Genomic DNA, 26,915 nt, shown 5'->3' on the forward strand with positions numbered 1-26,915 from the left:
CAGAGGCAGGAGATGGAGGGATAGCTTTGATCAGACAATCACGGCTTATACCTCACAGTCTACGTACAGAAAAACACCTACTGTGTTCCTCTCTATATTCACAAACACACACCCATCTCCAACATGCAGAAAACATAAACATCTCCCAGGTGCTTGTTGCACTGAGCACACAAATCCTGGTCCTTATACACCAAGTGGAAACAACCCCAGACTGGAGTTAAAATCTCATCTCTGCTACTTGTTAGCAGTGCGCCTTTAGCAAAATCCCTCAACCTCTCTGAGCCTGGGGTTTTTCATTATTAAAATGCATGTTATAACAACTATCTCATAAAGAGTTTGGAAGATCAGGGGCACCTGGGTGGCTCAATCGGTTAAGCATCTGACTTCGGCTCAGGTCACGATCTCGCGGTCCGTGAGTTCGAGCCCCGTGCCTGGCTCTGTGCTGACAGCTCAGAGCCTGGAGTCTGCTTCGGATTCTGTGTCTCCCTCTGTCTGCCCCTCCGCCGCTTGCACTCTGTCTCTCACATTGTCTCAAAAATAAATAAACGTTAAAAAATAATCTTTAAAAAAAAGAGTTTGGCAGATCAAGTGGTATAAGGTAGACGCAATATCTTTAATCATGATCACTACCCCATTAAGGCAAATGAAATTTGTACTTTACGGAGGAGAAAACAGGTTTCAAGAATCTGAGTGATTCACCCAAGGCCACACAGGAAGTAATCAGAGAAGTGAGCAGTTAATCCTAGATGGTTCCAAACACTTAGAGGTACGTTTTCCCCCATGGCACAGAGAAATCCCATCTGCCCTGTTGCCCTCTCTTTTGGGCTCTCACACATGGAAAGGCTTTTTCCAGTAATTGCTCTTCTCTCCCCACTGATCTCAGGGCTTTCTCTAGTCACAGCTACGTGGAATTAACCAAGTCAGCCAAATGTGGTAGGTACTTGGCTCGCTGGCAATAAAAAGGTCACCAAAGCACCTGCAAGTCAGCAAAGGAGATAGGATTTGGAAAGCATGTGATGGCAGGTGGCACATTACTGGCCCACCGCCTGACGGGAAAGACTGGAGTATAGCGGACAGTGGTAAGGAGCCGTGTAAGTCTATGGTTTGAAATTTCATTCTTCCTGCCATTACTGACCCCAAATAATGAGGCTTCTTACGTATGCAGATTCTGTTTTCACCCTTGGAGTTTAAGTTCCAGTAGGGGAGTCACAGAGGGCTGGGTGTGGCCCAGTGCCAAGGGTTAAGCTTAACAGAAGACACAGAGGTCTGATTTCCAACCATCGGTGCCTTTAAGGGGCCGGGGCCAGATGAAAGACAGTGACTTTCAGGAAGATGATAAGAAGCTGCCCATTATTTAAAAAAATTTAAAAATCTTTGTTTAACATTTATTCATTTTTGAGAGACAGAGACAGAGCACAAGCAGGGTGGGGCAGAGAGAGAGGGAGACACAAAATCTGAAGCAGGCTCCAGGCTCTGAGCTGTCAGCACAGAGCCCAACAATCATGGCCTGAGCTGAATTTGGACGCTTAACTAAGCCACCCAGGCGCACCCCCACCTTTTTTTTTTTTTTAATGTCAGGTAAAATCCTTCCTATCAGCAGGAATCCAGAGCCTCTTTATCCATCATCATGAACTTCCAGCTGAAGGTGGAGGGTGAATAAAGGGGGGCAAGCCCCTGAGAAGGGGACAGGAAGCCCTAACGCTGAGATATCTGGATATTTCAGTACAGTCAGGTTTTGTTTCCAGTTAAATTAGTTCTGTCCACCAACATCCTGTTTGGTGTGCTCATCTGTCTGGCATGCTGGTAATTAAGTAGCAATGCTAACAGATTTTATTATTGGATCACAGGGCCAGGCTTTTCCATGAGTTTGTATCCATCAATTCCAGCAAGTGATGGTAAGGACTATCTCATGAAAACTCACTATTGGCCTAATTTTTTTTTTTTTTCCCTAGTACTTTGAGTTCACTTTGGAAGCTCAGGTTAGTCTGGATCCTACGTCCCAAGGAAGTAAGAAATAGACCCCTTTATCCCAAGGAAAAGCTTCACTGGGAGTACAAAAATGGGGACATTTTCTACAATGTGTGTTTCCCTTACACTTGTCTCTCAGCTCCACACCCATCCATTTAAATTCAGCTTAGTGACGCTGGGCCTGGGACTCTGCAAATACTTCTCCTTCGCCATCCAGCCGGATGATACACCAGTAGGGGGTGCTAGAGGGAGGCTGTAAGGCTGGCAGCCACAGAAGGCACTTGCCGGGTCCTGCTCCCGCCTCACCGCCCCCCCCCCCCCCCCCCCCCCGTAGCAGGTGCAGTTTGCTCCGTTCCCAGCTTTGCTTCACGCTCCCAGAACCAGCCTCATCACACTTGAGAGATGCCAGCACCCACAGAGCAGCGCCTTTCCTCGGGGCCTCAGTTCCAGCTCCTCGGGCCTCCTCGAGCCTCTAGCATGTGATAACCGCAACTGCTTGCTTTTGCTCTCCCAGCCCTAGGGATGGCGGCTGCTTCCTGTGCCCCTCACCATGTTCCGTCACCTATTCTGTCCTCCAAGACCTGCAATATTGACTTCTTACGTTAAGTTAGCGAGAACGACTTCTGCGTTTTCTACTTTGCTCTCTCAAATGTTTGAGAGCCACAACTTCTTTTATAGCCGTGGTTAAGAGCAAACTCTGAAATCTGCCACACCTGAATAGGAATCCCAATCCATTTATGCAGTGCCTGGTAACTTTGGAAAATTTAATTTACCTCTCTCTAGGTCTCATTTTTCTCAGTCACTTTCGTTTATTCAATCAACATTGATTAAACACCTACTAAGTTCCAGGCACTGTGCTAGGCAGGAGAAATACAATGTTATGCAAAACAGTTAAATGCCCTGACCCCGTAGAACCTTCTGTCACGTGAATCAAATGAGATAACACAGGTAAGGCACATGTCATCCAGCCTTCCTCTCCATAGCATGCCGGGAGAGCAAAGACAAAAGGGTCTGGAAGGATAAAGGTGTCTCAACAGCTAGGTCTTTCCAGAAAACGAGATGAGTGTCTTTCCCTAAACAAGGGTGAAGGTCTCCAAAAACATAACACCAGGGATTCATTGTACGTCCTGTCCATTCCTCCTGCTCGGAGCAGAGAAGCAATGACCTTGCAGCAGCAATCTTCAGAAGGAAATGGGGCAAACAGGCGTAGAGAGGGAACACTATGAGGTGGCATTTTTTAGAAATTCTAAAGATATAGGTAGCTGTGATACAAGGAAAGAGCAACGTGAATTGCAATGCGGGGCTAGGACTGGGGCCCAGTGTGAGTGTGACCATTGGGCCCAAGTGGAAAAAGAGAGTAGAGAGTAGAGAGCTGTTATTCCAACTGTAGTCACTACAAGAGTCTTCTTACCAGAAAGTGTAGATGTACATGCATGTGCATGTATCAAATGAATTGGAACTTAATTTCTGCTTTCTGCAACAGGACTATACACCTAGAGAGGCCAGAGAGGTCATGAGGTGGAAAAGAAAGATCCCTGATTCCATGTAAACCTGAATCCAAAAGCCCCAGGCTGTGGGCAAGCAAAAGCTGGAAAGAAATCCAATCTCCACATTTGGACACAACCCGTCCTTAGTCTTCCGCTATCCAGATACGAGGCGTATTGTGGCAAAAATGGCCAGTGTCCTTGTTAGCGAAGAAGTATCCTGCAAGACTACTGTGTAGCTAAGTTCTTGAAAGTCCTATCTATAACATATTGATATCCTATAAATGCAAACTAAACTCTTCACCCTCAATTTTTTATTCATTTTGACATCACTGGGACCACGGAAAGTCATACTGAAGGAAAACAACCACAGGAAACGATTACTAGAAGGTCTATTCCACATCCCTGCTCTAGGGCCTCATTATAAATAATTTACTGTCATTGAAGGAATTTAGAAGCCCTGAAGACATGAAAAGCCTGGAGAGAGTTTTACTCGTAAATAAATACCAACATTTCAACAATCAAGACAGCTTCAAATTCCAGGACTGTTGAAATGAACAGTGTATACTGCCTGCATGATTTATTATGCTTGTGCTGATGGTCCAAATGGGGAGGATAATTCAATTCCACCTGAAGAGTCATTATAGGGCCAAGCCCCAAGAGAAGTACTTTGGATAAGAGGTGATATTTCTCAGCTTTTCCATTTCGAACAAATTATTATTTCTGTATTTGAGACATCACCCAGCCAATCTCCTTCATGACTTGTAGCACTCTTGAGCAATTAAAAAAAATTTTATAAGGTAAAAGAAGTAGGGGACAAATGCCAAATGCAAAATGATCCGCAGAATGCCGAAGAACCCTCCCCCCAGAGAGCACGGCTGCCTCAGACATAAGGTGAAATCGTCCCTTCTGCTCAAGAAAACATAAATGAGCAGTGAGTATGCATCCCAGCAAGAACATTATCGCCTAGCAGAGGCAACCTGATAAATACAGACTTCCTCTCCAAACAAGTCTCCTCACAGGGAATGTGAGCAAAGGGCCCCTTCTGAGGTGAATATCACTTGGCAAAATGTCCTCACCATGGCACGCGGCAGCCTTCCCTCTTCTCCCCTTACCACACATTCAGTTCAATTAGAGGGTAGAAGAACCTGTTTGCTACACGTCTTGCATTTGTCACGGGACATGCTGAGAGCCGACAAGGGCAGAGAGGCCCTGGCCTATCAGACCAGCGTCCCCCCAGGATTCCTGGGCTTACATACCATCCAGGCCATTGTGATGACTGTAGTTCCTTTTCCCCAAAATGCTCAGAGACGTGTGATTTGGGGCGGTTAGCATCCGCTTGGTAGTGGGGGTTTGCAGGCTTGGTGTAGATCGAATGACATTAGGTTTCTTCGAAGGATGGATCTCTGGCAGGGGGAGAAAAGGTTTCTCAACTCAGAGCATGGTATTAAAAATCTCTGTGTGCACTTACATTGCCTAATAGGCACACATCTTACTTCTTAATGAGCTGAGAGTCAGTTCCTTATGAGCCAGCCTGTTTTCCCAAGGACCTCCATAATGATTCAGCTTCAAGTGCTGTTACCATGGCTTTCCTTATCAAAAGTGAGCCGCCTCTTCCTCTGCTAGCTGGAGCTCTGAGCTTTATGTTGGGAGTACAAGCAACAACGACAACAACAAAAACCACCAACAGAAAGCCACTGCCGCTTCAGAAGGTCACTGAAACACAGATTTACTAAGGGAATAAGGCAGCCAACTCTTCAAGGTTTTAGAAATGTAAACATTATCTGGAGAAGTAGCCTGAGAGAGAAAACTAACTCTGCTCCATCAAAACAAAAACATAGCATGCAGCATGTCTGGGGTGTGAGAGATTTCTGAAAAACAAGATTCCTCATCTGGCTCTGCAACCCGGGTTTAGGACCAGGGTTAATCACGGCCAGTCCAGAACATGTGGATACAGCTGAAACCTGACACCAAACTCCAAATTCTACAGTCAAGACGTAGTGGAAGAAAAGCTTTGATGGAGGATATATCACACAACGATAACATGCATACGGCATACTGTGTTTACATCAAGTATGTTGTTGTCGGCCACATAGCCCAGAATTACTTGCGTATTTCGGATAGAGCAGGAGGACAGAAATTGCAGCCTATAGGAACTGGATTTGAGGATCTCAGTCTGTTACTGATATGGACCACCTCTTGTCCAAAGCTAAACCCGCTTACTGATTCTGAGTCACCAGGTGTGCACAAGCCACCCTGTCTTCCCAGGGGAGGGCCAGGATATCAGCCTCATTTCCTGAAACTCAGGAAAACGGTTAGGATTGTTAGAAGTACTATATCTTGGTCTGGTCAAAACTCTACACTCGCCCAAATTCGGGAACAGATCAAGGGCTAACCAAAATGGAGTGCTGATTTTTTTTCACCGTGGCATTGAAGGCTTGCCAACCTTTTCATTACAACCTCCACGCTACACTCCTTCCAGACCAGACAACTTGCCTTTGGACTCACTGAACCCTTTATTTATGAAGTTCCCTTGGCCTCAGAAAGGAAAATAAAATTTTTTTTCCTATTGTTCTACCTATTTAAATACTACTTTATCATTCGAGGCTGAGATCAAATACTGCTTTCTCCACGTAGGCTGCCGGAACTCTCATCATCAGAAGTCACTCCTCCTCCTTCTAACTGTCCAATGAATATTGCCTGTAATTCCTGTATAGGAGCTAATCATTTGCTTAATTGTCCTTACCTGTGTGCTTTCCCTACTAAACTAAGATTTTGGAGGGCAGAGTCTTACTCATCTTGGTGTTCCCCCAAATCAATTAGCATAGTGTCTTGTATGTAGTAAAAACTCAGAAATACGTTAGGTAGGGATGTGTTTCAGCTAGTAAGAAGAGGACGGCTTTGGGCTTATGTAGTAGGCACAAAGACCAGTTTGCCCATAGGAGGAACACACAATTACCCGTGGAAAAACTAATATGCAATGTTAGCTGCATGTTAGAAATATGCAAATATTAGAAATAATTCTATTTCGGGGCGCCTGGGTGGCGCAGTCGGTTAAGCGTCCGACTTCAGCCAGGTCACGATCTCACAGTCCATGAGTTCGAGCCCCGCGTCAGGCTCTGGGCTGATGGCTCAGAGCCTGGAGCCTGTTTCTGATTCTGTGTCTCCCTCTCTCTCTGCCCCTCCCCCGTTCATGCTCTGTCTCTCTCTGTCCCAAAAATAAATAAACGTTGAAAAAAAAATTAAAAAAAAAAAAAAAGAAATAATTCTATTTCTTATGACCAGAGACTTTTCCTTGCATGGTGGGAGAAGGGGCTTCTAGGCTTACGTCCTGCAAGGGAATACAGACAGCAACCTTCAAGGACTTGATCACCATGACTAGGTCCTGCCTATGATAACCAGGTGATGTTTTTGGGGGCCATCAAAGCAACTCTTTAGGCTCTGAGAAATAAAACAAGAAATAAGGTGACCAAGTAAAATCAAAGAGGGAGCTGTGAGCTTCTGACTTTTGGATGTGCTGATGAGGACGAGATAATATACCAAGTTCAAGGCTACACTTTGAATTTTAAAGGCGTGTCTAGAGTCTGAACACTTCATAACCGTGTATCTTTCTGACAGAGCAATAAGGTTCAATGCAACTCTGAGTACCTCTTTCACTTTTACTGAGAAAATAAAAAAAGCAAGAATATTAGAAGCACAAAAACATGCCATTATAGCTCCTACGTATACCAGGAACCATTTTAGGAACCATTATTTTGTAAATTACCTTAAGACTCGCAAAAAACAAAAAGAGGGCGACTGCCTACTGATTTTTACAAATACTATTCTTAATTGTGCTATTTCAACATGTATATGGAACCATCACCTTTGGCAACTTCCAAGTTAAATAAGATGATAAAAACCAGAAAGCAATACAAATGTTTCCCTTTCAAAGTAACTTTAATTGGTACATTAAAACCATAAATATTTTTTAAAGGTGGGTTAAAACCACTTTTATCTCATTAAAAAAAATAAGCCAAGTGGAAGGATTTAAATCAAAACATTAAGAATATTCATCCTCTAAAAATTTAGTGATTCTTATTTTCCTCTTTTTGCTTTATCTGTATTTATATCCATAAATATACATTACATTTTTATTTAATGATTTTTTGGGGGAAACAGTAAACATATCCATAACTGTGTGCATATGCTGTGTATATGTTTTGGTAATACAAAGAAAAGTTTCTAAAACAAAATAAATGGACTATATATAGGAAAGTATCCAATTTCAGCTACTTGAAAGGCTTGGATTTAGTTTACGTGCGTCAATTTAGAGTAGCCAAATACTGAGAAGATACCGAAATTGTTGTTTGAAATTTTCCCTCTGTTAGAAAATACCCACCTAAGTACCCAATGATACATGCCAAAGGTTTCCTAGTGCTTTTGCTTTTCAGTGGGCTTCCAGATAGTTCGGCATGTCTGTCTGCATCTGAGGAGAGAAGGAAACACGGAGACAACCAATGAGGCTGATTTCGCTACCTATACTACACACACTGCAGAAAAAAAAAAAAAAGGTGCAAGTGGACGACGATGCAAAATATCCACCAGATTCCTGCATAGTTTCCTTTGGGTTTGAGAAAACTGTTTCTAGTTCTGGTTCCCAATTACTGAATGAAGGATTTACCTGGAGAACCCTCACTTTAAAGCCTCACAGGAGTATAGCTAACACACATCTTACACAGGTGCTTTGTTTCTGTGTGGGCCTATCGGCAAAATAGTAAAAATATGCTTCCTTTCTAGCCATGGCATTGCTTCGATACAGTAGAAAAACTTCTGTGCAGTATGATGTGAAACCAGTCCTCATGTAAGATGAATCTGGCATAGAAAACAAAAACGACAGCTGACAGAGGCAACACACTTGGCCATCCTTGACCTATGGGAGTGAGGCTCCGCTGAGAAGTCTTCATCTCTCTTGATTAAACTCAAGTCCATTAGATAAGAGCCTCACGCGGGTAAAAGTGGGTCACTGGCTTTATTGCTGGTTTTCTTATCCTTCATATCCTACTGTGATGTCACTAGTGCTGAGATTCAAAAGGCTCCCTGTATGTAGACAGAGTATGTCATCCATTAGTCAGAACATTACGATACGGAGAATGGATATTAGCATTCATAAAAGTTCACATCACGTTCCTCATACCCTACCAGAAGACATTTCTGACGGAGAAAAATAAAGCATACAACACAAACACTCTCTGTGTTGTAATTAGCTGTCATTAGGGTGGCAGAGTAGATGTGGAACATGACTGCTCTCACACCAAAGAGTTAAGTTACGAAAATACAATTTGAAGGGACCAAAAAAAAAAAAAAAAGGGTATTAAAATGTTTTTTAAATTTGCAGGTATTGTCATAAAGCTTAACAAGGTAGTTTTAGCAGATATTATTTTGCTACGTTTATGCTTTTTCCCCACCTTCAAATACTTGACAAAAATGTTCTGTAGGTTTTCTGTGGCTGAGACCACATTTTTAGGCGTACCTACAGAAAATTGCTTTTGACATCCATAGGAATATTCTGCACTATTAGTGTTAAAATGTGCAATTCAATCTGGAATCTCAAATCATTTAAAATTAAAAATTAACTTTTTCATAAGCTCTAGCCGTCTCACCAAGGAAACTACAATTTTTTTTAATGTTTTTTATTTATTTTTGATAGAGCATGAGCGGGGGAAGGACAGAGAGAGAAGGGGACAGAGGATCTGAAGTGGGCTCCATGCCGACAGCAGAGAGTCCAATGCAGGGCTTGAACTCAAGAACTGTGAGATCATGACCTGGGCCAAAGCTGGACACTTAACTGACTGAGCTACACAGGTGCCCCACCAAGGAAACTATTTTAACTATTAAACAGAAAGAGGTGGGAAAATAGTATTAAAAAAAAAAAAACATTTATAATAAACAAAGCACATATTGCAGACAGCCTCAAGTAATAGGAATCTGAATATGTATCCCAAGCACTGGCTAATTATTATACAACCATGGATAACTATAAATGATCCAATTTCTTTTCTGGCTCAGTGGATTTCCTTTGGAAGGAAAATTATTAAGATACGAAAATTTTCACCTGTTGTTGAACAGTAGTGAAAATATAAGAAGAAATTCTAAGCATATTTTGGAAGAGTAATCTAAATAAACATTAAAAAGCAGCATGGGGGTTGCCTGGGTGGCTCAGTCGGTTAAGCATTGGACTCTTGATTTTGGCTCAGGTCATGGTCTCATGGTTCATAGGATCAAGCTTTATTTCAGGGTTTGTGCTGAGTGTGGAGCCTGCTTAAGAATCTCTCCTCCTCTCTCTCTCTGCCCCTCCCCCCTCCCCCAAATAAATAAACATTAAAAAAAAAAAAACAGGTAGCACAAACCCTGCAGGGATCAAATACCTGCCAAATCACTAGTATTTAATACTAAATAATTCCTTCGTAATATTGCTAATTCACGCAAATTTCAAGTTAGACTTGGGATGAGGACAAGAGAAAATTTTATTTTTTTTTATGAAGGAAAGAAAGCTTGAATGAGTCAGCCTGGTACTTCCTCTGTGTTTTGGACAAAGGCAATTGTTGTATTACCAGTAATATGACTAACTTCACACTTTGTTCCCATGGATAAGGCCCAAAGGAAAACTGCCAATGTGGCTGCAGCTTCTGGACTCCCAAAGGACTATCACCTTGACAAGAATCAACAGAATGGACAGCCTATCAAAGGGGTCACCAGCACAGTACTAAAGATATTTCATTTGAAATTAAACTAATCTGCTTTTAATTTCTCATTAAATCAGTAGGATTAATGATGTGATGTGCCAAGTGACAATTTACAGAGCACCTGAGTGGGGGATCAAAGCTCTTTAGAAGGATCGCTAATTGCCAGTATGTTTTAAAAGAAAGTAGTTGGTGGCAAGAATTCTCAGTCTCAACGATGAGGAAATCAGGATCAAAAGTGCTAAAACTAGCTAGTTACTGTTTGATGTCACAACTGCACGCATTCAGTGATACACTCTGAATATGCATGGGAAAAATACCTTCTGCCCCAAGGGAATGATCATAAACATAGGATTATCGGGTCCACACGTGAGTTGGTTAAACAGAATCTTGGTCTGCACTCAAGAGCAGGCCGGTGGTGCCACTTGTCAGTTGGTCCTGGCTCTCAAATTATTCACCTAACTCTACTGAAACACAGAGCATTCATTAGGATTCGTTAAAAGTGCACAGATAAAACAAGCCGCCTGAGAGATGCCCAAAGAACCCAGAAGGAATAAAAATTTGCCCAGAAAGAGGGAGAACATGGGCTCCTCACTCAAATCACTTGGTTGCACACAGACACATTTCTTTGGCTTCCTAGAGTTGCATCTCTTTGAGGTAAACCTAGAAAAACACTATTGCTTTTATTGCAACTCATGGTCATTTTTCTAAAATGTTTTGGAAATGTGTGTGTGTGTGTGTGTGTGTGTGTGTGTGTGTGAGTGAGTGAGATGGTTGGGGGAGGGAATAAAATAGAAAAACTACAAAAAGTACACACTGAATTAAACTTCACAAAAACATCTCACATGGGCTTCCAAGACTGCTGTCAAAATAAAACCACTCATAGGATTTTCTTAAAGGAATTGTAAAAGCATTTCTATTTTTATGTATTTATAAGAAAGCTTCCTGCCCAGCGTGGAGCCCAACATGGGGCTTGAACTCATGACCCAGAGACCAAGACCTGAGCTGAGATCAAGAGTCTGACACCCAACGAACTGAGCAACCTAGGGAACCCTGCAAAGGCATTTCTTTCCTTTTTTCTTCCTTCCTTCCTTCCTTCCTTCCTTCCTTCCTTCCTTCCTTCCTTCCTTCCTTCCTTCCTTTTTTCTCTCTCTTTCTTTCTTCCTTCTCTCTCTCTCTCTCTCTTTCTTTCTTTCTCTTTTTCTTTCTTTCCTTTCTTTTTCTTTCTTTCTTAACGTTTATTTATTTTCGAGACAGTGAGCAAGCAGGGAGAAGTGGAGAGAGAGGGAGAAAGAATTCCAAGCAGGCCTCGCACTGTCAGCGCAGAGTCCTACGTGGGGTTCAAACCACAAACTGTGAGATCATGACCTGAGCTGAAATCAAGAGTCAGATGCTTAACCAAATGAGCCACCCAGGCATTTTGTAAAGAAGACGTAAAACCTAGGTGCCATTAAAAGAAATGATAAATTCAACTATGTTTTAAAAAAAAAAAATCTGCTTGACAAATTCATCATAAACAAAGTCAAAGGCAAAATGGAGGAAAATATTTGCACCATTTATCACAGATCAAGAGCTAACTTCCTTAAAATATAAAAGTTCTCACAAGTCAGTAAGACTTCTAATAGAAAACAGGCCAGGGGCAAAAACAGTTGACAGAAAAGGAAATACAAATGGTTTTCAAATATATGCAAATATTTCTAGCTCATTCAAAATGAGAAATGCAAACTAATATAACTTACGTGTCACCTGTCAACTAGTCAAGGGTTTCAAATATGAATAACACTGATGGCAAGGTTCTAGAGAAACAGGCATTCTCTGCACATCGTGGGTGGGAGCTCAAATCATAGTTTTTCTAAAGGTTACTGGGTAGTGACTATTAAAATCTCAAATGCATGTTCTTTGACCCAGATGTTCTACTCTTAGAGGTCTGTCCTGTAACCTACATGCACATTTCACACATTAGTATGAAATGCTATCTGCATAAGGATATTTGTTGCAACATTACATAACAGAAAATAAATGGAAATAACCTAAAAATCTGTTTAACAGAAAACTGGTTAAAATAAACATACAACAGATTATGTTTAGTGAGTGTTGACCCTTGATTTTGGCTCAGGTCACAATCCCAGGGTCATGGGATCAAGTCCTGTGTAGGGCTCTGTGCTGAGCATGGAGCCTGCCTGAGATTCTCTCTCTACCCACCCTTCCCTCTTCCCCTCTCCCCTGCTTGCTGTAGCTGGTTGTTTTCTTTTTTAATGTTTATTTTTGAGATGGGGGAGTGGAGAGGCAGAGACAGAGGGAGACAGAGGATCTGAAATGGGCTCTGCGCTGACAGCAGACAGCCCGATGTGGGGCTCAAACTCCTGATGAACGGTGAGATCATGCCTTGAACCGAAGCTGGATGCTTAACTGCCTGAGCCATCCAGGAACCCCTCATGTTTAAATTTTTAAACATAAAAAAATTTATTTTTAATTTAAAAATAAAATTAAAAATTAAAAAAAGCCAGGTGCAGAACAATGTGGACATTAACATCTGTATTAAAACACAAAAAGAATACGCCTCCTTAGACTGGTATAGATACACAGAATATCTCTGGATACTTTACATGCTATGACAACATTTACACTCTGAAGGTGGTAGAAACGGGAATGACAGTAAGATTTGTAACCACTTTTGTATCTTTAGAAAAGTTTAAAGTATCCATTCAGAAATAAATTTTTATTACAAATAAACTACCCCAAATACCAAAACTATTCTCTCCTAATATTGGAATTTGAAAATTTCACACAACTGTATATAAAACTTTTGCTGAAAAATCCCTAGGGAAAAAAACTCATAAAATATATATTAAATGCTTCTGAATACAGGCCCTTGGGATACTTCCAAAGTTGAATTAGCATCTTCAAACATAAAAAAGTGGCTCCAGGGGTCTCTCGAGGAGCGTCATACTAGGGAATGATGGTCATTCAAGTCACAAACCGGTGAGTCACCCACGCAAGCTACCAAGGTGGCAGGTCAACTGCTTGGATCCGCTTCCCTTGGCACTTTAGCTTTATCTATGGAATGCTGCTCATAGAAACCTCAGCTTCTGAGGATCCTGAATCTCAAGTAGTAACCCTGTGCTCATCAGGTGTTGGGTGATTTTATAAATCTTTGATAAAATCATCGGGGAGCTCAGTGGTAATGTCTGATGGCAAGAACAAAGGAGGAACACCATTATCACACTGTGGCTTTCTTACTGGGTGGGGTGGGGTGTCAAGGGGGAGAAGAGACAGGCTGTCTGAAACTTGGCAACCCATGCTGTTGGTCTGCAAATCTTGTCAAGGACACAATACTTCTCTTTCTGCAATGTTTTGGTTTTTGGTCTACCAGTCCATGTTTAATAGAACTATCTATGTGGTAGAACTGGCTGAGGCATTGTGTATTAACGTTAGTAATAAGTAATGGTAAATGTTAGTAAGTACTAAGTCATGGACTTATTATATATTTACATATAAAGGTGTATCATTGGGGCACCTGGGTGGCTCAGTTGGTTAAGTGTCCGACTTTGGCTCAGGTCATGATCTCGTGGCTCCTGAGTTCGAGCCCCAAGTTGCGCTCTGTGCTGACAACTCAGAACCTGGAGTCTGCTTCAGATTCTGTCACTCTCTCTGCCCCTCCCCCCACTCACGTGGTCTCTCTCCTTCTCAAATATATATATTAAAAAAAAAAATTTAAGTGTATTATTAAACAAATAGATATTTGGGGAATTTGGTTTTTTAAAAAAATCACCTTCTGGGGTGCCTGGATGGCTCAGTTGGTTGAGCATCCAATTTTGTTCATGATCTCATAGTTCATGAGTTCCAACCCCACATCAGGCTCTGCGATGATAGTGCGGAGCTTGCTTGGGATTCTCTCTCTGCCCCTCCCCTGCTTACTCTCTGTCTTTCAAAATAAATAAACTTAAAAAATAAAAATAATCACCCTCTCTCTATAGATCTCATATGTATATATTTTTAGACATGTTGATCATACTATATACTTAAGTTTTTAAAATTGTTTTTTAAAATAGGAAATGTACTCCCAGGGCTCAAAGGTGAAAACGTATAAAAGGATAAACAGGAGGAAGTCTCCTTTCCACACCGTTGCCTTAGCCTCCCAGTTTCCCTTCCCACAGATACTATTACTTCTTACATTTTCTCTGTGATACTTTATGATATACAAAGATTTCCCTTTTTACTCTGTTTTAATAGTTTTCTTAATGAAAATAAAGGCCAGAGGGTGCTATTTTAATAATAATAAAAAAAAAAAAACAAAAAACAAACCAAAAAACCCAACCAAAAACATTTTCTCTAAAAGGATCAACTTGTTAAGCACCAAGTTACGATTATGATCTGCACCATCTGAGAATTTAGCTCATTAGCTCTTCACTTCACTCTTATGCACTGTCACCCCATGAACTCTGGCTAGGACACTGGCTGTGATGGGGTTGCCAAAGCCAGAAGCCATGGGAAGGGTCAGCTTGTACAGTGCTTAGAACTCTCAAGTTCCCAGGGAAAACGATTTACCTTCGAAATATTATGAAGAATTATTCTAAAATGCGTCAATGAGAGCTCTTGATCCATCAATATCTATAGAATTACAGACTTTCATCTGATCTGAAAGTACATCCATACTGCATCATAGGGATTCTTAACTTTTTTTGAGGAGGGATGGGGGGGTCACCATTGCCCTTGAGAAACCAAGGAAAGCTTACTAAAAACATAAATACACCTATACATTCCCACTGGACCAAAGACATGGTTGCCTCCAGACATCAGGTTATTAACATCTCATCTTCTCTGTAACAAGCCAAGATCAAGGACCTGCTGAGGAGGTTTTAACAAGGTACATATAAGAAGGGAGAAGATGGTGTAAGAATCAATTAGACGCTAGAAGAGTTCATTAGTTGCCTGTCTGAAAAAAAAAAAAAAATGGATGGCTGCTAAAACTTTGTAATTTTAAATTTCAAGGTAAAATTATTCTGAAAATCTGATCCTATACATAACTTGACCAATGAAGCAAAATACACAATAAAATATGCTCCTTGAATCTCATCACAAAATGACTCTGTTATTTTATTATTATTATAGCTATATGTTTATAGAAATAAAACACATGTAATTTAACCTTGGACCCCCTCCCCCCAACTTTTTTTAGTAGCATGGCCTTTCAATTGAGAATACATAAAATGAGGTAACAGAAAAATATATTTCACTGAAGAATAATCAAAATAAAGGAAACCTGCAAATTTACTGAGAGACTAATGGAAGAGCAATGGGAAACAGAAGCGTCCTCAGCTGCCAATTTAGTTGATGATGAATTCTCTTCCATTCATTGGAACAAACAGGATTTTGGATCCTGGCCAATTTTAATGGAAGAATTTCATTCATTTCTTCTCATGTTTTATTATCCTGTTTAGTTAAGAAATTATATAAATGTGTTTTAAATCAGCTAACCAGTTTAGATAAATGTAAATATCTTCCAGTTTCTTAAGATGGGTAGGAAAGTGATAAGAGCATAAATCCACGGATTCAGAAATGCTAGCATGAAATTTCCTATCAGCCTAAGTTCCAAATATACATGAGCCTAATGTAGCTAAATTTCCCTCCATGGGACTCAAGAGAGTACTACCATTTTCCACTCTCTTTACACAGCACTTTTCTTCTCCTTGTAAAGCTTTTACCTGTAAGTTGTAAAGCCTTTCAACCATTCTGCTGAAAATCACCTTTAGGAACAAAAAATGATTTTCAATCATCACTCCTTAAATGGATATCCTCTTTAAATCAAAGTGGAACATCTCATAATAAATTTCTTTTCTCACAAAGAAAAAGCATCTACTCAATGTTTATAAGATTTCCTCTCTGTTAAGCCAGACAACAAGTTTTCTTATCCTTCAGGGGAAGAAGTTGCATGGTCTAACATGTCCGCCAGGCATGTGACTAAATGTAGCAAGGCTAGAATCAGAGCCTAACACGCAAATTATGGACACATTTTAGGGGTACACTGTAATAACAGAACCACCCACAATTCACTGATATATATATAAAACCTTTGTTATAAGCAAAAAAATGAAACATAAGCAAGACTGAACATGTTGGAAATGAGAGTAACAGTCATGGAAATGTTACACGGTAATATATGTATGATTATGAAATGGAAACCAAATTGGACGAATAGAAAGAATGCTCAGCCACAAATATGGTCACTAGCCTATAAAAACTAAATACAAATGTTCAGAAAATGCACCCACAGACACTCAAGTTCATTTACAATTTGTTAAATCTTCAAAGAATTGTAGTGTTTGTAATGAAGCTTTGTGAATTTCCATAATACTGTAGAACTGTAAAAGGTTCATGGAAAAATGAGAGGTTTACAAAGACAGGCAATTTCTAATTAGCGTAAATTGGCAAATTTTATTCAAACCTAACGAAGCCAGGTAAGACTGGACTGCACGTCTCAACCCTGGAGTTGCGCTGTGACGCCATCCTTAGGGATTACGTGGCGACACTACCTTATAGGTGAAAGCGTCTCTTCAGTAAGGGTTCTTAGGCACTTCCATCACAAAACCTCACTGGGCAAGGGCACCTCCCACCAATTCTCTGCCGGGCACTATTCTCTCTGCAGAGGGACTGCAAGAGATTTCAGTGTCTCCTTTTCAGGTTGGCATGATACAAATGGCAGCAGACAAAAACAATGTTAAAAAAATAAACCAAATAAAAGGCTGTACACAAGAACTTATGTTTATTGCAAACAAACAAACAAACGAACAAAAAAAAAAAAAACAAAAAAGAGAGATAGAGAAGGAGAGAAAATGGTCAGAAGCACGACACATAAGGTTAAGAATTTAAAAGCATCTTACATTCTGCCCTAATGGCAGCATAATTAATAGGAACAAACGGCCGTCTTGCTGCCTGCCGCAGCCGAAGGGTATTTTTGCAGACCTGACGAGCAAATTTTGTGAAATATGTAGTGTGAAGGAAGAAAGCTTGGCGGGTCTTCACTGCAGACTTGGGGCTCCCAGTGTTTCGAACTGGCATCCCCTGCATGGCCTGGCGAGACACATGACTCCTGACACGAGGGTCCTGCAAAATCAGACACCAATAGACATGTGAAAACCAGAATGCTATTTGCATCAGGCTCAAAAGAAAAGGCAATTTTAAATTTTTCCACTGAACTTAATACTGTACCCCCACAGGAGAGAATTTAAAAGTATGCACTTTTGGGAAGAGGGTCGGGGAGGTGGGAGGGTGTGTGATCGTATTTTTGTTTTTTAAGTTTTTATTTTAAACACACAGTGTTACATTAGTTTCAGGTGTACAACAGAGTGATTCCACACTTCCATACATCACCCTGTGCTCATCACAAATGCACTCTTTCCAGTATTTCTGTCTTTAAATGGACCTTAACAATCCAAAATCACATTCGCAACAGTAAAAGTTGCCAAAGGTGTTAATTAAATTATCTTATTTTTTTAATAGTGAAGGAGTCCTGAAATCCTGTTAGCCCTTAAAGAGAAGTCTCCCTCTGAAAGATATGGGTCTATAGACGTAGACATTGCCTGGTATCTGCAACCTACAAGAATTTTACCAAAATTGTATTTCAACTCAAGATTGAGTCCATACCACTTCCTCGTCCCTCTATGATAGCCCAGGACAGAAAAAAGGTTCAATTTGTATTTATTACTTTATGTAGTAAGGCACAGTTTCAACAGTATTCAAAGGTTGCAAACTGTTTTCAAAAAAGCACTTAAAACATTAAATTTGCAAGCTTTCTACTTATGCTAACACCTCCCACACACATTGTTCTTTTGTCTGAGTAATCACACAAGACCAATATTTTGAATACCTGAAAAAATTTGGTATGTCCCTGCCTCTCTCTCCACGCCCACCTTAAATCTTGTGGTGCTATGTTTAGTTATAAAAAACAGCTTTGTTTGTTTTTAAGTGATCCTATACTGCACTTCTGTTTCCAAGGAGTGACCTAGCTGTTGAAATGACATTTGTCAACATAAAAGACTATTGCTCATATACCTCTGTAGTTGGGCTGGGAGATAACTTCTCTTCTTCTGACTGGGTGGGCATTTTCAGGCCTCCATATTTTTTCCAATACAGCCAACAGGTTGCACACAATCTACACTGCATATTAGGTGGGCCCCAAGAATACCACTGATGAGACTGTGTAGCTAGAGGAAAAATAGAAAAAACAAAGAATGCTATATAATTTGTAACATTAATACACCTACCATCAAATATTTTAAAAAATATTCCAAAGCCATATTTAGCTTACAATGTTATTTTTCTTTCCCCAGTCCACCCAAACATAAAAGTCTAATACACACATGCAGTTTTCAAGATTCAGAATTCATTAAACCTTTTATTTCTATATATATGTGTGTCTGTGGCTCCTGTTAAAAGAGGCTATTAGATGAAGTATCCTATATAATATGCTGTGCTATCACTGAGGGAGTTTTGTTGATTAAAAATACTCTCTACTGTGTACATTTCTGGAAATGAGTTACCAGAAAGATCATTATTATTAGATTAATGTTTAAAGTCTAAATCTAGGTTTCCAAATTGATGGTTCAGAAACTACCTCAGAGTTTAAGGTGCTCAGAGGGGCCCCAGTGATTAGGGCAGGAATCTGTCAGAAATGGGTATGGGGGGCAACTGGGTGGCTCAGTTGGTTAAGGTCCAACTCTTGATTTTGGCTCAGGTCATGGTTTCACAGTTCATGAGATGGAGCTCACAGCATGGAGCCTACTGGGATTATCTCTCTCCCTTCTCTCTCTCTCTCTCTCTCTCTCTCTCTCTCACTCTCTCTCAAACTTAAAAAAAGAATGAAATAGGTATCTGTTTTCCATTTCATTATTTTAATCAATGAGCAAAATAATTATTTTAATATTTCTCCCTTTCAAAACAGAATACCTTTCAAAACCGTAAGTCCAGATCAAGTGAGCGTAGCAGCTGAGATCACAGAATGCTTAAGACCTAATAACTTGGCTGATTTATCACTTAGCTAAACACTGCAAGCCTGTGTCAGTTTTGTTATGCAGTTTGAATTACTGCCACATGACATTTAAAGTATTCTATTCTCACAATGGATGAGAAGTTTAAGACAGAAAACACTGACAATGAAACATTAAGTTAATGAGGTACATAAAAATTATTATAATTCTGTAAGTTTGCCTTGGAATACTCTTCCTCTTGTAAGTTATCTTCATCAGGTCAAAATGTTCCAATAGCATATCAAGGTGTCAAATAACACTTCACAAGTCAATATCAAAAAGATAAAATATACTGACCATTATAATCAAACTGCTTCTTAGTTGTTGTTTTTTTTAAATTTTTATTTCGGAGAGAGAGAGAGAGTGCAAGTGGGGGAGAGGGAGGGAGGGGAGAAAGAGACAGGGAGAGAGGAGGAAGAGAAGACAGACAGAGAGAGAGAGAGAATATCTCAAGCAGGCTCTACACTCAGCACAGAGCCTGACATGAGGCTTGATCCCATGATCCTGGAATCATGACCTGAGCCTAAAATCGAAAGTCAGACACTCAACCAACTAAGCCACCAAAGGTGCCCCAAAGTCCTTCTTAGTTTATTGAGAATAATACTGTATATATCACGTGTTATTTCTCGTGGACTCCTTGAAGATAGCAGCTCCAAAACCTTCCCTTTTATAATTTAAAACATTTAAGTCAAATAAGTTGATTTTTATTAACACGAATTTTAAGAATCCTAAATATTAGGCATGGACCTATTTTGGATTCTGAATATGAAATTTCACTCATATTTAAAGATACATTTTTACTCATGTCATGTCATTTTAATGTTTATCAACAAACATCTTTCCCCTTGCATAATTAACTCAAATTAAAAAGTGACAAAAAGAAAACACCATATAAAGATAAATTTTACATGTATAAGATACATTTTATGATAAATATTACTTAAGGAGCCTATAAAATATTAGAAAATAAAAATTGCTTATTTTTCATACATGCATAAAAATGACAGAATAATTATTTTAAGGGGTATGTGAGACTACATGAGTCTAAAAGGGGTAAGACGGATTAGGGGTGCCTGGGTGGCTCAGTCGGTTGAGCGGCCAACTTCAGTTCAGGTCATGATCTCGCGGTTCACAAGGTTCACAAGTTCAAGCCCTGCGTCGGGCTCTGTGCTGACAGCTCAGAGCCTGGAACCTGCTTCAGATTCTGTGTGTCCGTCTCTCTCTCTCTCTCTGCCCCTCCCCTGCTCATGTTTTGTCTCTCTCTTTGTCAAAAAAAAAAAAAAAAAAGACAGATTAAGCCTCAATTTGTTTGTAGGATTTTTATTTTCATTTAACTATACATAAACTTCAATATCTAAGAGTTTCCAATTCAAAGGCATTCATGATGCAACACATAGAAAATTTTGACCAGAAGAATCTAATATTCCCAAAACAATTCCCTTTTGTGCTTCCGTGGTACAGAGAAATGGTTAGGCAGGTACCATTTCTATGAAGTTGGCAATTTGACTCACACTTTCCTTGGTTTCAGGTAAGATAATTATATGACCTAGTTTTAAAAGTCTTTTCTAGACTTTGAAATCTTAAAAAATAAATAAATAGAAGCATTTTTCTAATGCTGAAGCATGGTGTGGAATATGGAGCAGAGGCACAAGTGTTCTTCATTCCTACGTCCTTAGGGCAGTAAGCTATGTTTATCCTTCCAAAGAGCTGCTGAGAGACAAAGACTGGACACCAAGTAGCCTTTCAATAAAATTAGTTTCTTTCCCTTCCAGGCCACTTTGATTGTAAGGAAATATAGATTATGTCACTAATGTCCATTAAAAGATTATGTGGTTGTTTGAGATTTTATTTTATTTTGTAAATTTTATTTATTTTGAGAGAGTGAGAGAGAGAGAGAGAGAGAGAGAGAGAGAGAGAATGCTCACGTGCTTAGGGGAGAGGCAGAGAGAAAGAAGGGAATCCCAAGCAGGCTCCGCACTGTCAGAGCAGAAGAGCCTGACTCAAGGGTCCATCTCACGAACAGATCATGACCTGAACTGAAATCAAGAGTCAGACACCCAACCAACTGAGACATCCAGGCGCTTCAAGATTTTAAATAATGTAAAAATATAAAAAGTGAGGGGTGCCTGGCTGGCTCAGTTGGTACAGCATGAGACTCTTTACCTCAGGGCTGTGAGTATGAGCTCCATGTTGGGTGTAGAGATTACTTAAAAAAATAAAATCTTAAAACACACACACAGTAAACCAAAAAAACCCAACCAAACAAACAAACAAAAAAAACCCAAAAACGCAAGATAAAAAAACCCAAAAGTGTACCAATTACTTCATCTCACCAAACCAATTTAACACCCGGGTCAAATATAACGTCTGTCAGTGTCTGACAGGTTTGGACATGGATAAATACCAATAAGTACACTGGGGCCCTGAAAGCAAAAGCAAACACCCTAGAACAGCATCTCCCAAACCAATGTATTCTGAGGGAACCTGGTCTGAGGATTAGAAATAGCAGTTTATCCACACACAGGTCTTTCTGACAGGATTTTCTGGAGCCTTTAATTTGTCAAAGTGTACTAAGAAACTCCAAAATTGGATTTGCTCTATTCTGTGGGACTGTGGCTTGCACAAAGCTAATAACCACTCTGCGGCTTAGCAAACACGGCTGCGGAATACTCAACCAACACGGGACTCCACAGGAGCAAAGCAAAGGAAACTCAATAGCGAAATACAGTGTACAGGCGGACGGGCATGTATTCGTTCCGCTGCTCCCTGAGCAGCACTGTGAAAGGACACCCCCCACCCCTCAGTGCCATCGCAAATGTGCCTCAAAGGAGAGAAGAAAGGCCTGCTGGAGAACTCTTACCGTAGCAGCTCTCACAGGCTCGCCCTAGGAGGGGGTTCTGTGGCTGGAATGTGGTCCCCACGGCTCCATTCACGGCACCAGGTTTGCCATTGCTGGCGGATATTTGGTTGGGATTTGGTTTGCTGCTTTCAATGAAATATAAAGGGAGGTGATAAAAATGACTTGTATAACAAGGCAAAAGTCTCTGTATCTCATCGTCAACTTAACTACATATAAACATCTGAAGGTTTAGTAAATAAGAAATAAGCCGGTAAAAATAAGGTGTTAAAATGAACTCAAACCATTCATCTTTGCAAAACAAGGCCCTGTAAAAACCAATCTCTTATGCCTGATAGAAAATAAATAGGGCCATTGGCTCTTCTCCATCCAAATACAATTTCCTTAGAACACCTTCTGCTGCTTTTAAAAGATACAAGTTCCTAAGCTTTATTACTTATCATGAAGTCTCCTGAGAATAAAAGGTAATTTTTGGGGTCAAATAAATGAAGCCAAAGCAGAGTGTTGTGTTTAGAGAAAACCACTGTGCCATCCCTGCTGCAGGTGTGAAAGCTGCAGACACTGTGCGTTGTTGGCTCTTGATTGGAAGCTGTTGGCATTTCAGGAGATTTAACCGGTTATGATAATAATCTCTACTGCTACATTTCAATTTTTATGAGGAAGACTACAATAGCACTTTAAATTAGGAAAGCCAACACAATTTGAGTTTTTCCTTTTAAGAAAAAATTTTTAGGAAGAGGAAAAAGGAGACACCTATCAAGTATCTACATGTAAATTTCCCAGGCCATCCTTCCTTAGACATAGGTAGCCCAGATTACCTTGTACTTACTGTGCAAACACGGCTAACTTTTCCCCATGTAGGGTAAGCTAATTCCCCTGCTTATAAAGCCGGGCCTAAGAATACAACACAGGTGCACATGACATGTTCTCAATAAACTCATAATTCATTAAACATATTTATTCAGTGCCTAGTAAACAAAAGTGCCTGACCTCAAGGAGCTTTCATTCTAGAGGAGCTTCCACTTCTATTTACTAGACAGAAGATCAGCAAAATAAAGTGGCCAACTATTTGTCAGCAATGAATGCTGAGTGACTAAATGCAGATTATAGTCTATGTCCCCACAGCTACTGAAATAATGAGAGTTCACAATTAACAACACACTTGGAGTTTCAACACAGAATTGGCTCAGGAGTTTCCTCTTTGCTGTTCTGTTTCTTCAATTCCATTTACCAGTGAAAGCCTATTGTATAAACTTGGCCTGATGGCAAATTACGATTTCTTTCTGGCATTGGTACTGTAACTCTTAGGTGACACCCCTCCGCCACCCCAGAAGAAATCATTTAACTCCGTGTGCACTGAGGTCCTTATTCTGTAACAGGGCTATTATTTACACTTCTAACCTGTGCCAGCAATGTGTTTTCAAGACAATTCGTTTTTTAAAACATATTTTAAACAAGACAGAATGCATTTTTCTTCTTAAAGTTTGCAGCTGAAAACATACACAACTAAAAGTGGTGATTTATAATGACTAAGATTTCTAAGGGTGTGTAATAATATTCAATTTTTTAAAATCTACTATATATAGATAGAAGTGATGGCCCCTTAAATCAAATGACTGGTATCAGAAGGCTTCCCCCCAAATACGAAAATTTCTGACATTTAAACCCGGGCTAAATATATGTGTTAAAAAAGAGCTAATACAAATTCATAATTGAGCTGCCTTAAGCAAACACAATTTTAGTTGTTCAATTGAATTTTGAATGTTATTTGACTGAATAAATCACTGATCTTCATTATAACTGTAAAAGGAGAACAAGTGTGCAAAGACTCAATGAGCATAGACGTGTGAATCACTTAAAATTAGTTCTGCAAGGGGCGCCTGGGTGGCGCAATCGGTTAAGCGTCCGACTTCAGCCAGGTCACGATCTCGCGGCCCGTGAGTTCGAGCCCCGCGTCAGGCTCTGGGCTGATGGCTCAGAGCCTGGAGCCTGTTTCTGATTCTGTGTCTCCCTCTATCTCTGCCCCTCCCCCATTCATGCTCTGTCTCTCTCTGTCCCAAAAATAAATAAATGTTGAAAAAAAAAAATTAAAAAAAAAAAATTAGTTCTGCAAATTCAAGTACCTACAGGTTAATTCTCAGGTGACCAACGAGGTCAATGCGACCATTTGAATAAACTTACTCTAAGACAAACATACCAAAAAAAGTTTTTAAAGCTGCATTATATGAAACTGCCCTTTAATCTAATACCCAAACCTCTCTTCCCTCATCTGTACTCCAGATTCTACCCCTAGTGCCCTCCTGAGAATTTTGTACATTCAATTCTCTTTCCTGGACCCTACTCATGGTCATGTAAACCTATTTCTCCTACTTCAAAAACTCCCGGGGCACCTGGGTGGCTAAGTTGGTTAAGCATCCAACTTCAGCTCAGGTCATGATCTCACGGTTCATGAGTTCAAGCCCTGTGTCGGGCTCTGGGCTGACAACTCAGAGCCTGGAGCCTGCTTTGGATTCTGTGCCTCCCTCTCTCTCTGCCCCTCCCTGCCCCCCTTGCTCTCTCTCAAAAATAAACATTAAAAAAACAAAACAACCAAAAAAACCTCTGTTACTCTTTTCCAACCAGCCCCTCAAAGAGCTCTCTCAACTGACCTTTCCAGCCGGTTTCGTTGAGTGCTGCTAGTCCTGTCTGCAGTTCCTTAGTTCATATGCAGTCTTCACCATTACATTATAGATGACCAGTGACCTACCTCCATGTTGCTAAATTCCCAGGCTATTTTTCATCAACATCTGACATAATTAATTAATCTCTTTCCCTCCTTGAAATACACTCCTCTCTCAGCTTTTGTAATAATGCACACACCTTGATGTCCTACTTTATTGAAATTCTGGATTTCCTCAAGCTTGGTCCAAGACCCTTTTATCTTATTCTTCCTCCGAATAAAGCTCATCCATGGTTTCAAACACAATATTATATGCTGATGGAGCTCAAATTTCTATCTCTAGCGCAAAACTCTCCCCCGAGCTTAAGACCAATATATCCGACATCATATTCAACACCTCCTTTTGGGATAGAGCAAATTCAGAATGACCTAACTTGCTTCTCTGCCAGCGTCTTAGCTTGGTGACGAGCACAGTAACCCACCTTGTTGTGCTGGCCAGAAATCTGGGACTCTAGCTTGGTATTTCCCCTCTGCCCCTCCATACAAGTCAATCACCTCCAAGTGGTGGACCATTTCCAGGGCCACAACCCCAGGTCAAGCTACTGTCATCTTTCTTCTCTAAGAACTTCAAAATTGGTCTCCTTACATCCATTATTACTCCCCTTCCCCAAACCGTTTTCCAAAATATAGCCAGTGATCTTAAAGTACAAATTTGGTCATGACACTTTCCTGTTTAAAATCCATTTCCACTGTTCATCAGATGGGTAAACCCTGGCCCCTGCCGACCATACCTGCCTCCCATACCTCACCAGTCTCTTTATAAAAGCTATACTGCCTTTCTCTTGGCTCCTAAACTATGTTCTGCCCCTTCCAATCTCAGGATCCCCTTGACCTGGAAAGCCTGTACCAACTGGTTAATTCTTCTTCCTCCTCCAGAGTTCATTCAAACTCACTTCCACAAGGAATCTTTCCTGTCAGCATCAACAGAGTCTGGTCCCCTGCTGTAAATTCTCATAAAAGCTATTCTATTCTTCTCCATTACAGTACTTGTCACACTAGGCAACTGTTTGGCATCTGTCTTCCCCACACTAGAATGAAGCCTGTCTTCTTAACCTTTGTATCTCTAGTACTGAACAAAGTGCTCTGCATATAGGAGCCTGCCAGGCTCAAAAGAATGATAGCATAACGTAATTCTCAATCTATTACTTGTTTCAAAATACTCGATTTCACAGTTAATTGTGAAATTCGTCAAAGGACTCAGATTCTTATCCAACTCACCGTAACTTCATACCTTCTATTTAGATAAAGATTTATGTAACTTTTTTTCAAGTTATGACTAGAAACTCTCTTGATCTTCAAAAACCATTCACTTAGATCAAGTTGGCACTGTAAATATTTTAAGTTCCGTGGGTATTACAATTTATGTCAAACCACTGAACGCTGCCACTGAAGCACGAAAGCAGACATAAACAACACATAAATGAATGAGTATGGGTGTGTTCCAACCACACTTTCTTTACAAAAACAGGCGTCGGGTCAGATATGGCCTGCAGACTAGAGCGTGCTGGCCTTTGACTTAAACTGAGACTCCGACAAAGTCAATGCAAAACATAACAGAAACAATTATCTGGGTTAGTAGGTGAAAACTGGCTAAACGTACTTTTCCTTTGCTGTGACAGCACCACAACGCACAAGAAAGCTGCCACGCTGGTCTCTGAAAATCTGACACATGAATCATAACACTGTTCTCTTTGGGGAGTTGCCCTTTTGCGAATTACTCAAATAAAATATCCTAAGACACTGGAAACTACTGCAGAAGGGACATTACCTCTCTGAATAAAAATTACGAATCCTGTCAATTACATGTTATCTGCCTTGAGATAAAAAAAAAATCATTAAAAAAAAATCACAATTCATGGTCTATGAGGCCTCATATATATATATATATAAATATGTATTAATATGTCAAAATTCAATAAACAAAATGCTATGTATAAAACAACTACACTAAACACAGAGTGAGAAAAATCTTGGAGCAGTAGATAGCACTTTCAGAAAATTTCATTTTAAACCCCAAAGAACCTAGTATAGCACTAGGTGCTCGATAAACCAAATTTTCCTGAACAAATGAACAACAAACTCTATAAAGATCTCAAAAAAAAAAAAAAAATTAACAATTCATTTAAAATGCAGCAAATG

At 40.2% G+C, this 26,915-nt stretch overlaps 1 protein-coding gene across 3 annotated transcripts in view; it reads right to left on the reverse strand.

Moving 5' to 3' along the window:
- Window positions 1-26,915, reverse strand: part of MTA3 (metastasis associated 1 family member 3) — a 223,989-nt gene that overhangs the window by 15,188 nt on the left and 181,886 nt on the right. For 2 of the 3 annotated variants that reach the window (XM_043604070.1, XM_043604068.1), the window contains exons 12-16: window positions 22,061-22,185; window positions 18,227-18,378; window positions 17,056-17,278; window positions 7,834-7,920; window positions 4,712-4,858 (exon numbers count right to left, since the gene is read on the reverse strand). In XM_043604070.1, coding sequence (XP_043460005.1) covers window positions 4,712-4,858; window positions 7,834-7,920; window positions 17,056-17,278; window positions 18,227-18,378; window positions 22,061-22,185 — 734 coding nt within the window. The remainder of the gene's footprint in view (window positions 1-4,711; window positions 4,859-7,833; window positions 7,921-17,055; window positions 17,279-18,226; window positions 18,379-22,060; window positions 22,186-26,915) is intronic. The other variant, XM_043604069.1, reaches the window with a different exon arrangement.

The sequence above is a fragment of the Prionailurus bengalensis genome, chromosome A3 (assembly GCF_016509475.1).
Source record: "Prionailurus bengalensis isolate Pbe53 chromosome A3, Fcat_Pben_1.1_paternal_pri, whole genome shotgun sequence".
NCBI lineage: Eukaryota > Metazoa > Chordata > Mammalia > Carnivora > Felidae > Prionailurus > Prionailurus bengalensis.